We start from the raw sequence: 14,899 nt of genomic DNA, 5'->3' as shown, positions 1-14,899 counted from the left end.
AATTTAAAGTTCAATTAAGTAGTCTCTGCACCTAGCATGGTGCTTTAGCTCATGACCCTGACGTCAAGAGCTGCGTGCTCTCCTGAGCCAGCCAGATGCTCCAAAACAAGTACCTTTCCAACAAGCGATCGTATTCATAGGTTTATGCCTAGATTTCATAAACCAATGTTAATACAGAAATCAAAGTCCTCTAGACATGAAAAACCCAAAATATCAAAGCCAAAGGTGGCATCCGTCTCAGAATATTACCTGTTTCATAAAGTACCTTAAAAATAAAGAGGAGCAAAAGATTGAGATGTTAGGAAGTCAATTTGTTACAGTTGGTTATGTAAGACTACCCACCCCCCCAGTAAAACAAAAGGAAAACACTGGCAATTGTTATTTCTTAGTATGATCATTTGGAATTTAAAAGCACGGTTCTGTTAATTTTAAAGTAAATTTTCAGTTGAATAAGGTGCACAGAAATTTTTATGGTGTTAAAATGTTATTTTTCAAGATGTTGCATTTTTTTTTTTTAATTTTAGTGTGTTTCCCAGCTGAATGAGAAAGGCGTGTTTATATGTTAAAATGTTATTTTCCAAGTCGTTGCACTACTCCTGTGTTTAATCCTAAACAATACCGAGCTAATGTTTTCTTGGTTGCGCTTAGCTCGCTCCATCTCTGGAGTAACCGGTGTCGGAGTTGCTTTTCTCATATTCTCTTTGTATAATACCTAGAGGAGCCAAGAGAGCATCCAGACATCAGAGAGCAGAAAACCAGTTCTGAAAACCGTCATCTAGCTGGTGTTACAGCTCAATTAAATCACACTCTATAAGAAACACGTCAGGAAGATAAAGCCATTAAAATGTTATTGTATAAAGCACAAGATGAAAAAAGAATTAAATCAGTTGAGCTGGTAGGGTGGGGTGGGTTGGTTTGTTTTTAAGTGGGTAAAGAAGAATTTTTAAAAATAAGTGGAAGTTTTTGGAAAACTATGCGATAAATTAGTGATATAACCATATTTGCCAGGCTTATTAAAAGTGTAACAATTTCTTTTTTTCCTCTCCGAAATACCGAGCTAAGGTTTTCTTGATTGCGTTTGACTCTTTCCATCTCAGGAGTAAAGGGTGTAGGGGTCGCTTTCCCCAGGTTCTCTTTGTATAACACCTGTGAGATACAAAGTTGGACCCGAAAATCACGAAGAGGTAATATTCAAGCCATTCAACATAATCCAATTTTGGGGTGAAAACTCCATATTTAATCTGTTACATGAGTGAGAACAGCTCTCAAGAAGAAAGCTTAACACCAGTTAATGGCAATAGTAAGTGTCGTATATTATTTACAGGGGATTCTTAAAAACTGGCATTTTGCTTGTTTTTAACCTGGGATGGAGTTAGGAGCAGGCCAAACTGCAGGGGTTACTTTGCAAAATTAAAAACACTTTCGTTTCTCAAGACAATACCGAGCTAATGTTCTCTTGATTGCGTTTGACTCTCTGCATCTCTGGCGTGACAGGGGTTGGGGTCGCTTTCCCCACACTTTCTTTGTACAAAACCTACATGAGTCCAGTGGATCCAAAAAGGCAAAAAGAAAAAAAAATACAGTTACCAAAAGATTAAATGGAACAGATTATTTGTTATGAGGCTCAGGGTGCCAAACCACTTGGGCAATAAGGTTAGGTGGAAAGGAGCAGGTGTCTAAATGAAGTTGAGTGTAGTTACAGCAAGACAGACATTTCCAGTATAGGACCATGCCCTGAAATCCTGGCAGACTGCAAGACAGAACTTGCAGAGTACCCAAAAGGGATGAGAGAAGGCCTTCATTTCACTGTTCATCTATGCATTTCAAGCCCCAGACAGATCATCTTAACAGGACTGAAGGGCATGTGATTGACGGACACTGAGAAGGTGGGGCCGCTCCCTCTATGGCAGACTGGCCTGTCTTGTAGCACTTAAACTCCTCTAGAGACACATCCATAAAACCCAAAACAAGGATTCCTCCTACTCTTTTTTTTCCCCTGCTGTCTTCTATGCTCTGCCTCCTGCTTTAGTTCACCAAACATATCAGTAAAGAAAAACATTTTCAGCAATTGTATCACTAGTGTCATGATGAATCCTTTACCTCAGTGTCTCTGTCCAGTGTCATTCATGGGGACACAGGAGGTTTGGGAGATGGCATTCAAGAGAAAGAGTCTGCTAAAGTAGCGTTTCTTAAAGTGGGGTCCCTGAACAGAAAGGTCAGCATCACCCGAGCACTTGCTAGAATCACAAATCATCTGGCCCCACACCAGACCCACAGAATGAGAAACTGTGGGACAGCACCCAGCAGTCTGACCTAACAAATACCCTGGCTAATTCTGGTGCTACGCACTTTAGTGCAGGAGAAAGCTGCGGACACCGTTCATGTGGAGGCCCACCAGGTTCTGCCTAACATGAGCTAACATCTTCCCGTACAAATCCCAACCCCCGCTACATTATAAACGTAGGTCACAGAGCACAGGCTTACAGGAAATGAGTTGCTAAAAGTTAGCAGTTACAGACCACAGTGAAGACAAAACAACTAAAACTGCTAAAGCAAAAAACAGTTTAAGTGACACTTCATTTTTATGTAAATTGATAAATTACTTTCTGAAACCACTAGTGGATCTTAATTTTTTCATTTCTCTGAGCGTAGTACCTCCGAACAAGCACATGGGGGATTTGAGATTGTTAGAACTCAATTTTGTTGTTATCTAAGCAAACTAAAAGAACAAGTGGATTTATATATATATATATTTTTTAAAATACCAAATAGAAAAGAAATGTCATTATCCTTGTAAGAGAGGATCAGGGGTTATTTTTCCCAAGATCTCTTTGTCTAAATCTGACAGGGTAAATTAGAACCTAAAGTCATAGGTGCAGAAACAAACAAGATCACAACTCCAATTTTCCAGAAAGAGCTCTCATACCTATGATGCCATCCCCCAGATTTCAGGAGTACATAAAACAAAGAGACCTTGAGGATGATAGACAGTAAGTTTGGGGACAGATGAGTGAAAGGACATTTTATTGGAAAATCTGTTACTTCCTGATATTAGAACTTTACAGATTAAAGCAATCTTGTTATTATGGGGTTAAAGCTAAGAGTAGTCTTCTAGGAGAGAAAGATAAATGGGATCAACAAAATTCACAAAATTTAAGTTTTTTTAAAAAGTAGGATTAATAAGTATTATTTTAAATCATTAAAAGAAGTAGCTTTTTCTTTTCTTGCCAAAGTACCGAGCTAATATTTTCTTGATTGTGTTTGACTCTCTCCATCTCTGGAGTGACAGGTAAAGGGGTTCCCTTGCCCATATTTTCTTTGTACAACACCTGTGTAATGAGAAAAGCATTCAGAAAAAAAAAAAAGTTAAGTTCCATTTCGTTTGTTTTAAGATTGTAAGTGTGAGTTCAACTTCCTTGTTACCCAATGACACAGTAGTCCAGGGAGCCGGGAGTTAACGGGTTGGCAAGCTGCCACAAACTACTTTAATGGCGGCAAAGGTTTGGCTGGGGAAGCAGAGTCTCTAGGGCAGCAAGGACCTCAGCTGCTGGGGAAAGGCTGTCAGCTACTCATGTTATTTCATTGCTTCTGTGAGTACAGTGCCTTCCGACAATCGCATGGGGGCTTGAGATTGTTAGAACTCAGTTTTGTTGTTATCCAAGCAAGTTAAAAATATATATATTTAAAGAAAACCAGATGGAATCACTATCAGAACTAAAATGTTTTAAAAAGTTGAATCCATAGTAGTAACATAAAAATGCAAAAAGTATTGTCCTTTTGCTAAGTGAGGTATATTAGAAACAAAGGAAGGGTAGTGGGTTTTAAAAAGGAATAAATGTTAAGTATTATATAATTATGAGGTTAAGTGGCATCTTCTTTTCACTTTCTTTCCAAAATACCGAGCTAAGATTTTCTTGATTCTGTTTGACTCTCTGCATCTCAGGAGTGATGGAGATTGGAATTCCAGTCCCCAGGTTTTCCTTGTATAGCACCTGTATAATAAGAAAGCATCCAGAACAAGGAGAGCGATCAACGACTGTCCCCCTTTTGTGGAGGGAACAGAAGTAGGGAGAAGTAGGGAGAGAAGGGCAAAGAGGAAGAGAACAGGTAGGAGGAAGGGAAATACCAGAAGCTTCTAGATCCAACCTGTAGGAGCCTAAAGACACACTTTTAAGTAAGGGAATGCAGGAAAGAGCAGCAAAAAACTAAGAGATAGGAAAAGAAAGTTTTGTTATTTTGTTGATTGAATTAATCTCTGTAGCTCGGAGCAAGAGTGCACCATGGAAGGGAACAATTAGTAACCCCCCTGCCCTGCCCAGTTTGTTATGAGGAAGAAAAAGAGTAAAAATGTTAAGAGACAAAAGGGAGAACCGAGGAAGTTATTTTTGATTTGGAAATGTTATTAATAAACCACATAAAGATATCTGGGTTTTTAATAAACACTGTATAAATAAAGGTACATGTGCACAAACCTTCTTTTGTTGAGTTTCAAAAGAAGTCCAAGTATTTAATTTTTAGTTTTCATGAACATATTGGGAAGAATTAATTATTTTTAAAGCAATGGAGAGCAATGACAGAATGCTAAAAAAGTCACAAGATCTGTACGAATACCAGTAGGGACAGAGAAAGTTAGAGCAGGAAGTGAGGCCGATAGTTCGATTTTTGCTAAGTACATTTTGGTAAGCTTTACGTCCACATCAAATTTGCCAAAGCAGGATAAATGTGGGTGCTTAGACACTGAGAAGGTTATGTTTTTAAGGGCTAGGATATACTACTGAACACTTTTTTTTTTTTTTTTAAGTCAAATGATGGTATTAATGTTTAACCAAAATGGGGAAACGGATTCACAGGAAAGGGCAGCATTAAGTTGTGAACAAGACATGTCAGAATTTGTATTGGGATAAGCTGATTAGATTTAAAATATAGCCATTAATTTTTGGTTTAAAAATAGTTAAAGGGAATTTTTTCCTTTTAAATACCGAACTAAAGTTTTCTTGATTGTGTTTGACTCTCTCCATCTCTGGAGTGATGGGAATTGGGATCCCTTTCCCGGGGTTTTCTTTATACAACACCTGTACAACACAAGAAAGCATGCAGAAAAAAACAAGAGCAGTCAAAACAGCCCTTTCATCTGTCCTGTAGGAACCCTAGTATGAGACTACAGACATCAAATGGAATGACAAATTCACCAAGTCAACCTGTTTCTTCCACACAGATCGGGATGAACATATGCTCTGTATTTCCTTAGCTATGGTTTCAGTGCATTTGATATTCTCCTCACTATTAACTCATATTATATTGAAGGTGTGTTCCCCATGTTGGGAATTAAGGAAAAAATTACAAATAATTTCATAAGAGCACTAAAGTGCTTAGTGTATAATAAGAAAATTATTTTTAAATTAGATTGGCAAATACTTATCTTCCCTACATAGAACATCTGTTTTGCAGAATAACAGATATTTAAAATCCTAGGCCAAATCTGTGTAGTATAGCAAAATTGGTCCTTGTTGAGTAAATCCAAGTTATGGAGGTGGTCAAGTCTGAAAGTTAATGTTTTAATACGCAGTACTAATTTTTTCCCATGGAATCTTAGAAGCTATATAAACCACCGGACAATTCTGCCTAAATGCAACCTGTGTAACAATAAACACAAATGATTACGTAGGAAAAAAAAATTGTCTGGGATCATTGGGACCATTAAGATCTCAGATATAAACAATACACTTACTCTAATATACAAGAAAAAAATATAACTTTGAAAATTAATGCAAACCTTATTCTTCCAAAAGAAGAAATCATCATCATCATCATCACCACCACCACCACCATCATCACCATCATCCCACAGGGAAAACAGTGAACATTCCAAAAGTGAAACTAATTTACATTGACAATTTAACAAAGTTGAAAAGTTGTTAGTCAACAGTAATTAGAAACGAAGGAAAGCAAAACAAAACCAAACCAAAAGACAGTGGGACCAAAGAAAGTTACTGATCTAATCATATGGAAGGATCAAACTTTCTGAAAATATCTGAACTCACAAAAACTACTTTGGATCAAAACCCTGCTCTGCTCCCCTGCCCCCAAAATATCCAGCTAAATTTCACTATTGACATTTGATTTTCTATCTCAGGTGGAAGTAACTCTTAAGATCCTTATACATAAGTTTTACAGACTATTACAGAATTTTCAACAATATTAACAAAAAGTAACATTAAATATAAGTTTATGATCTGATTTGTATATTTAAAAGAAATCAGAAGGTCTGGATTTCTATTCATGGAATGGCTTGTAGCACAAGTATCAAGATAAGGCTGCTTTGGGTTCCAACACTGAGCTACTTTCTTTTTCTGTCATGTGTTTAACCAGATAGGATCTAGGTTAAGGTAACTGGCATTCCCCCCCCCCCCCGCCAAAAAAAAAAAAAAAGGTAACTGTCATTCCCAATCAAGAGCCACTATTTCTACATGTGGCCTTGGGTACTGTGTTTCTGGACAAAGCTAACCAAGAAGCATCAAGTTAAGAGTCCCAAGTAAATAAGACCTACAGTGCTTGGGTTTTTTGGACACCAATGAACTTCAAAAGTCCCAGCAGCAACACAGAAGTTGAAAAGAGAAGGAAAGGAACCAATTAAACGTTTTACGGGACTATTATGGAAGGTATAAAATGTTAGAATAAAATGGTAAGTAAATGACGTGGAAAACAGAATTCAGTTGATGAAATCTTAAAAATGTTAAATTGATTATTTTAAAGGGACTAATAGTGAGAAGTTGTTTTTTAGAAAATTATTATTTTTAAAATATGGAATTAAAGGAGCTTTCTCCCGAATACCGAGCTAAAGTTTTCTTGATTGCGTTTGACTCGCTCCATCTCAGGAGTGACAGCAATGGGGGTCCCCTTGCTCAAGTTCTCTTTGTACAAAATCTGTGTGCACAAAACCAATAATCACATCAGCTTGGACCCATCTTTTAGGTAACCTGATCTTCAAAACAGTCCCTAAAAGTTTTTTTGTTTTTGTAATGGCATATGAGGCCAAGACAACTTTAAGAAATAGGACAACTGACCATCTTTGACATTTCGTCACATACAGTGCGATGTCTGTCTGAGTGGCATTAATAAAGACACAGCTGCTAGGCTGCAGGCAAGAGTCACTTACAGGTCTTCACTCAAAGACAGAAGGATGAGGCCTTATCAAATAATATTCAAGTTGATTGAAATTAATATCCATAATGAGCTGGTAACTCAATTAGGGAACCAGATAGAAAGAGAGAGAGGTTTGGGGGAATAAAATAAATATTATTAATATTAAAAGCTAAATAAATATTAGCTTTCGATAATCCTTAAACTATTCCAAAGGGAAGTTCAATTCTATCTTTCACGGTATACAAAAAATAATAGCTGAGCCACATTTCTGTCTTAACTGTAAATATTTCTTCCATCTCTTGAATGAAAATATTTAAGAATCACACTCTTTTACAAAATGCTACAAACACAAGAAATACATCAAACAGAGCCAGAATAAGTACAAATAAAATTCTAGTTAACATTGGCCTTTTAAAGCGATGTTAGATTTTTACTTTCGATTTGTGTCACACCAGTTAGAAATTCCTGTTATTATTAAATGAGGGTTTGGGGAAGGAGGAACAAACACTGAGTATTATGGGTTTTTAAGGAAAGTGATCTATCATTATGTTTCAGGGAAAACACAGTTAAAATTTCACACCAGAACTCAAGTAAATACTACATTAGGTTTGGGTTGAAAACTAAGGTAATATTTGGTATCATTATCTTCATTATATGAATTTAGTAATTTTACAGGAAGAAAAACCGTGTTTGTAATGTGTTAAAAAATATTATTTGAGATAAGAATTAAGGGATTTTATTTTTTGCCCCCTAAGAAATACCGAGCTAAAGTTCTCTTGATTGCGTTTGACTCTCTCAATCTCTGGAGTGATAGGTGTTGGGGTTCCTTTCCCCAAATTTTCTTTGTACAAAACCTGTGAGATATAAGAAAGTACCCAGAAGACATTCAAAACAGGCACAAAGATTAAGGAAGGGAAAAAATTAGGGGCAGGTTGTTTGTGTGAAGAGGGAGTCTCTTAGTGAGTATATTTAGTAAGGATAATGCTTTTACTTTTTCTTCACAACTTTAATGATAAACTCTACCATGTTAATTCTGGGGATAAAAAAGTATACCACAAAGCACTGAAGTTACAGGAAATGAGTATGATGATGGGGAATTTTGTGTTAATTCTACTTACAGTGTTTTAGATCTAAGTTTTCACACTTGTCATTAGCTAAAAATGTTAAAGTACCACCAGAACAGTGAATCACTTTCTGTAAGTCCAGATGGTTCTGGTCAGTTAATAACACTGCCCCCCATCCCCATGCCCCAACACACATACACACACACAGAGAATTAAGATGTTACTTTTTGAAAAAATGGGTTATTCTGATAGACTTTTAAGTGGGGAAACAGTTTCAAATTATTTGATATATTTGTAAATACCGAGCTAAAGTTCTCTTGATTGCGTTTGACTCTCTCAATCTCTGGAGTGACAGGGGTTGGAATGCCTGTTCCCAAGTTTTCTTTGTACATAACCTGTAGATGATAATTAGAATAACCAAAAAGGTGAAATGACCATGAATCCTTTGGATTACAGCTATATCTGTGAGCTACGTGGTGGAAACTCCTAAAAACAATCTAGCTTTCAAGTATGACACTCAAGGAAGAAGGAAAACAAATTCCACAAATATTTATGTTCCCTCTTCAAAAGTGACTTTACTACCCTCGAACACTTGGTACTAAATTACGCATTTTCTATTGTCAACACTTAGAACATTCCTAAAATGCATTAAAAAAATACTAAATTCAACATTGAGAAAAACTGAACCATTTCACAACATTTAGTATTAGTGGGTAAACAGATTTGTACTTAATAAATGGGTTCCTTGGTTTAAAATTTTCTAATCATATGATACTCTATTCCTTCAGGTTTGGAAAGTTTGTTTTGTATTTTCTACTGAAAATTCCTAGGGGGCGCCTAGTCTGTAGGTACTCTTAATATGAGGAGACTTAAAAGTATATTTTTCAGAAAGAGCATCTGACCTTGAAATTCCTACGATGGTTGTTGGAGCATGTAAACTAGTGTTTCTCAAACTGAGGGAAGTCTCTATTTTTTAGGGGTCATATCAAAGGTCTATAAATTTTAAGAAAGAGAGTAAGGAACTTCCTGAACCTCTGGCCCCCTTCTTTTCCTTCTTCCCGCTTAAGATTTGTCAGCCTAAAGATATGAATGAATTCTTTTTAAATAAATGGGTCAAGGGTATACTTGAGAGTGGGTTGGGAGCAACAGGAACAGTGCAGGGGGTTTAAGTCACAGGTTAATTCCCCAGATCACGGACAAACTAGGGGTGCTATCTTTGTTTTGCTGGGAAACCTTGAGAGATCTTTAAAAATCTGCTTTTTAAATATAAACTTGTGTTTCTTTACCCAGCAAAGCAGCAGAACCGAGATCATGGATAACAGAACAAAACATAATCAGAGAGAGACAGGAAGTTGCAATTAAATGTGACTAAAGGCATTTGTGTGTGTATATGTGGACGCAAGATTCTACATAATTTGTACCACAAGGAAGCCAGAATATAAGAGAAGAGTGAGATAGGAAAGAGATCTAAATAATATGAACAACTTGCAAGAGAAATAGCAAGTGTTTCCCAATGGTAACAAAATGAGAATTCAGTCATCTAGTGACAAGCAGAATCTCTAAGTCCAAGGCCGTCAGCTTTCATTGGCCATAAACTATCTCCCAAACTCCACAGGGTCTCTTGCTAGCAGCCAGCGACTGCTTGCAATGTGCTTATGGATGGGAAAGCTGAGTGGGTGAGTGAGTAAGTGAGTGAGAGTGAGAGAGAGAGAGTGTGTATGTGTGTATGTGTTGGGATGGGGGCCAGAGACTGAGCTAACCTGACAGAGGTCGGGAGAAACGTATGCTTAACCTGATTATTTAAGGTGTGAGGCACACCCCCTGACACATATCCACTATCACAGGTGCCTGAAATTCCTCACAGAGAACATGCTTAAAATATAGTATGTCATTGTGGGTAGAGGGAGGACAGCCAGCACCTTAACATACACGGCATCTGCAAAATAGCAGAGGATATGGGGCAAAAGTTCTTGAAAGGGAGAGGAGAAGACTGCAGAGACTTCAAAAGTCTACCTAGAGTTTTTCCAGACAGAGGAGAGTGTCCCAAGAGACACATACACGCAAATATATACACTGGAGAAACACAAAATATTACATATGATATTATGTAATATTATGTATGTATGTTATAGATAATTATATAAAATTAAAATTTATATACCAATTATCTAATATATCATAATATACATGAAATGTATAATACTTTGTCATTTTTATGTTTATATCTTTTAACTCCAGATCAGTCCGATAACCTAATTTCTACCACTGGCACTTTTTACTCTAGAAAGTGCAGGCGTGATCATTAAAGAAGCCAAGTCCCTTCTGAATGGTGTGAAGACAGAGGTTTTTTAGCTAGCATGGAGGGAGGTTCACCTCATTCCCAGCCCACCATTCACCCCACTCCTGGAGCTAGGGAGCAACTAGGAGGTGACTGGGTACACAAATACGCTGAGCCCACGGGCCATTACCGAGCTAATGTGCTTCTGTGTCTCTTTGACACGTTTTACTTCTGGCAGGTCAGGAATTGGGGTTCCTTGGCCAATGGCTTCCTTATACTTCACCTGCAAATATAAAAGTGGGAACACATCCATGTGTTTGGTTAGGAGCTCTGCAGTTTGTAAAGTCACAGTTTAAGTAATACAAACTATACTTAGTGTGCACGGGGCTTCATTCCAACACCGGGTCAGGGAACAATGCCATGGGCAAGGACTCTTGGTCGCTCTCCTGTCCGTTAGGGGTGAGGTAGCGAGGGAGTCCCTACTCAGACTATAGCCCCTTATCTTTCCTGTGCACTCAGATGTTCTATCCTACAGTTTGTTTGGCTAGGACAAATACGTTCACAACATATATCCAGGAAGTTTGAATTTTCGACTTTAACATATTCTATTTTCTTACAAGTGACAAGGAGTCTCTCTCTGATTCAACTTCAGTCAGGGTCCTCTGAATCTTCTTCCCAAACAGGTCTCGACTTTTGGACTTCCGAGTCTATCTCTGTATCGCCTGATTTTAGCAAGAATCCTGCTAAGTCAGTTTAGCCAGAAACCCCCCTACCCTTGGTATGTCTTCACCCTTGATATCTGACCAAATTCCTTACTCCACTAGCCCCACCAGGCAACGTCTGATCACCCTGGCCTGCCACCAGCAAAAATTATGTTAGGCAGGTTCAGGCAGAACCCCTCTTACCCGATATTTTCTTTGATTTTCTATTCCCCCGCCGGCCTCCTTTTCCACCCCACCGTCACCCCCTCTAATTAGAAATCCTTAATTTTCCTTGCAGTTTTTGGAATTCAGCCCAGTTCCATACTGAGATCTCTTTCCCTTATTGCAACAGTCCTGCATAAAACCTGTTTTGATCACTTTAACCACGGTCCAGCTCTGGTTTGCTCTGACACCGGCCTTTTTGTTTCCCACAGGTAACCTCCCTTCCTGCCACCAGCCTGGGCTGCACTGACTGGGGGATGGCCCTCACCACAGCACCTATTTCAGCAGCTTCAGCTGCTTCTGGTGACAAAAATTTTGAGTGCAGCTCGGCCCTCAAAGTAAATGATCTGAGGCAGGCAGAAAACTCAGCAGATGAGTCTCTGGGGGAGGGACTGGGCGGGGTCCCTGGGGGGGGAGTGTGGGGCGTGTCTTTACCGAGCTAATGTGATCCTGTGTTTGCTTCACTCTCATCATCTCAGGGGTCTTTCCGATGGCCGTTCCTGGCGAGACATCCTCTTTGTATAAAACCTGGGGCATTCAGAATCAGGACAATGTTACACAGAAGAAAAGAAAGCCCAGCAATTCCTGGAGGAAGACTAGGAAACATGGCTTCTGTGAAAACAAAAGACACTAGAGAATGTTCTTAGCCGTGTGCCAGAGAATCTGACATCTTCCACGTCAGCATCAGAACTCCTGCCATATTTACAACATGGACAACTTCCCAGATCTTGAGATTTCTTTTAAAATTATTGTACTGTAGTAATACAGGATGAGAAAAACTGGGAAAATGCTGATTTAAAAAGACCCCTCTCATAGGAAACAAAATCCATTAAAGAAATGTAAAGTCATTTTATTCAGGGGAAGGATAATAGGAGAAATCACAATGTCAAGAAGAAATCCATCTTCATGGAGCAAGACAACACATGTTATTGCTGTGGGATTAAAAAAATTAAAAAGAAAAAAGTTACTCAGTTAGCAGATTTAAGGTGTTATTTCAAATGCTTTCTGGAGTGATGTTTTTAGAGCAAAGTATGGGAAATTTTATCAAATAACCTCTAGTATTAACTGGGGAGGTTAGGTGTTAATTGTCTGAATCAACATGAGGCTAGCATATTTTTAAGGAGGAGAATGCAAGTATTAGGTTAGCATTAAATGGAAAATAAATAGTAAATATACCGAGCTGAAATTCTTTTGATTTTCTTTAACACGCAGTATTTCTGGCGTGTCTTGAACAACTGTAACTTTTCCTTTACTGTTTTTAAGGTCACACTGGTATTGGAGCTATGAAGAAAGAGTAAACATCTTGTTAAGATTTCAACATTTTAAAATATATTTTAAATTGTCTCTATTGTGTAAGGGAAGTTAAAATCCAAATCAAAACAAAACCCAAACTATGCCATAATAATCATAGTCAGAGAGCTGAAGGGAAATTCTTTAATAAAAATGTTGTAAAATTATTTTAAAAACCCTAAAAATGGTAAAGTGTCAAGTTAGATTTAAAAAAAATGCATCCCTGCCTGAATTAATTTTGAAAAAGACAGATGTTGCCACTAATAGAAGATGGCGATAGTTCACATACAGTGACAAGAAGCCACTAACAAAGCAACAGTGGTATATTTCATGCTGTGATTTGGGGACTATAAGGTGATCTTGAAGAAAAATGGAGCACATGTTTCCTGGCCCACAGGTGGGAGTTGCAGAGGGCGGCCCTGCAGCCCCCTCTCGGAGGCAAGGCCCATTGTCTATGCCCAGAGGCATCCACTGTGCCCCCCCATCCCAGGTATCAGTGGGCTGTGTCTTAGAGTCAATAAAAACTTACAAGGCTGAAGTTCTTTTGGTTCTCCCGGACTCTCTGTATCTCTGGGGTGTCCAAAACAGTCTCATAATAGGACATGCACTTCTCTGCATCTTCCTTGTACTTTTTCTGAAAACAGAGTTCAAGAAATAAGGATGGTGACTGATGGGTCCGTGATCAAAGGAGTGAGACTGATACAAAGTGAAGATCAAGCAAAACTTTATTTCTCGCCAAGCATCGAGAATTAAACCGACCCTTCGGGGCTGCCTCTTACAGAGAGGGTGACCCCTCCCTGCCTTACAGACGAACTTTTAAAGGGCAAAGGCCATGTGGTTGAGTCTGGCCACACACAGGTGGCCAATGAGATTGTAATACACAGAGAAAGCTGCACAGTCATGCCAGGTCCCACAGGGGTGGCCAATTGAATTACAATTCACCCCACAGTAGCTATTTGAACTAGGATAACACCTTGGCACCCAAAAGGCGGGGCCCACACTTCTTGGTAGCTAGGGAGACAGTATGTGCGCCCCACTGATTGGATGTCTCCACCTGGCCTGACCCGCCCTTGTATTTGGGCTCTGTTACCTGGGACTGGTTACCCGGACTTGCTTTTAAGTAAGTCCTCTGACCGGAGGGGCAGGGGGACAGGGTCAGTTTAAGTTTTAATGCATAAACAACAAAATGGCTGTTCAACTGAGATGGAGCTGCTCTGGCTAAATAGGCCCTTACATGACTACCACAGGGAAATGGGCCAATGGAACCTACAATTGCCGTTCCTGTTCAGCAGAAAGTCCTTTGTAGTTTCAGGACAGTTCATGGATGTTAGGGAGTTCTAAAGCAGAGCCCTCTTGTGGTTAGTGAGCACCATGTCTTTTCTTACTTGGAGAACTGAGTCTGGGCATTTACTAAAACCCATTGTCACGGCAAACACAGCAGAAGGAGGCCCTGGCTGGCTGGTCCACACAGAGGAAGGTGACAGACAACCAGGCTCCTGGCAATGGGGGGGTCTACTCTGAAGCGGATGGGGCTGTTTAGCCAGGAGCCACATGACCAACAGGCAGGGAGAGAAAAGCAGGAGGGTTAAGAGCCATCAGCAGGCCTCTGTAAAGCTGCTGGCAAGGAGATTTTTGCTGCGCTCTGCACAGGTATGTTGGAGTTCCTGGCTACCAGACACAAGAGGCAGGCAGGACCAGCAGTCGCTTCCAGAATGCGTCTCTGACTAGAGGCTCTACGGAACAGACCTGGGGCCACCATTATGACCTGACTAGCCATGGGTGAGCCAGCCATCACCGTTCTTGGGCTTTCCTGTCCTGGCCCCATGCAGGCCGCTGGCAGGCAAACAGGCTTGATCAATTGGATGCAGAAAAGCCTATAAGGAGACCCAGCTGAAAATATCCACAAACCCTAACTGACCAGTGGATGACTAACAATGAGGCGCATTTACCAAACAGGGAGAATTCCGTAACTTGCCCTCCGCATCTTACCCCTTGAGAAACAGCCCCCACCCACCACCTCCTCGAAGACTGCCCTTCACCCCTGTGGTGTCTGAGGCAAACTTCTACCTCAGGTAGAATTCTTTTGCCTCAGGTGAATTCTTTCACCGCCAGGGCCACCAGCTTACACCTGGTCATGGGCCCACATCTGGTCCCCCCATCTAGTTGAGAGACACCCCACTTTGGCACCACTCTGCCTCCTC

General features: G+C 39.6%; 1 protein-coding gene and 1 long non-coding RNA gene across 21 annotated transcripts in view; one reads left to right on the top strand and one right to left on the bottom strand.

Annotated features, from left to right (window-relative positions):
* Positions 1-14,899, bottom strand: part of NEB (nebulin) — a 215,212-nt gene that overhangs the window by 6,086 nt on the left and 194,227 nt on the right. For 3 of the 20 annotated variants that reach the window (XM_059167362.1, XM_059167344.1, XM_059167345.1), the window contains 13 exons: positions 13,228-13,332; positions 12,585-12,689; positions 11,844-11,936; positions 10,676-10,768; positions 8,510-8,602; positions 7,905-7,997; positions 6,832-6,924; positions 4,980-5,072; positions 3,900-3,992; positions 3,237-3,329; positions 1,442-1,534; positions 1,054-1,146; positions 620-712 (listed from right to left, as the gene is read on the bottom strand). In XM_059167362.1, the coding sequence (XP_059023345.1) occupies positions 620-712; positions 1,054-1,146; positions 1,442-1,534; positions 3,237-3,329; positions 3,900-3,992; positions 4,980-5,072; positions 6,832-6,924; positions 7,905-7,997; positions 8,510-8,602; positions 10,676-10,768; positions 11,844-11,936; positions 12,585-12,689; positions 13,228-13,332 (1,233 nt within the window). The remainder of the gene's footprint in view (positions 1-619; positions 713-1,053; positions 1,147-1,441; positions 1,535-3,236; positions 3,330-3,899; positions 3,993-4,979; positions 5,073-6,831; positions 6,925-7,904; positions 7,998-8,509; positions 8,603-10,675; positions 10,769-11,843; positions 11,937-12,584; positions 12,690-13,227; positions 13,333-14,899) is intronic. The other 17 variants (XM_059167346.1, XM_059167347.1, XM_059167348.1 and 14 more) reach the window with 17 other exon arrangements.
* On the top strand, positions 3,443-13,236 carry LOC131827222 (uncharacterized). Its single transcript, XR_009351950.1, has 3 exons — positions 3,443-3,590; positions 11,621-11,746; positions 11,888-13,236. It is a non-coding gene; the product is annotated as an uncharacterized LOC131827222 (long non-coding RNA).

This window comes from Mustela lutreola, chromosome 3, assembly GCF_030435805.1.
Source record: "Mustela lutreola isolate mMusLut2 chromosome 3, mMusLut2.pri, whole genome shotgun sequence".
Classification (NCBI taxonomy): Eukaryota; Metazoa; Chordata; class Mammalia; order Carnivora; family Mustelidae; genus Mustela; species Mustela lutreola.
The sequence above is the reverse complement of the archived record's forward strand: the minus strand, read 5'-3'. Positions and strand labels throughout refer to the sequence as shown.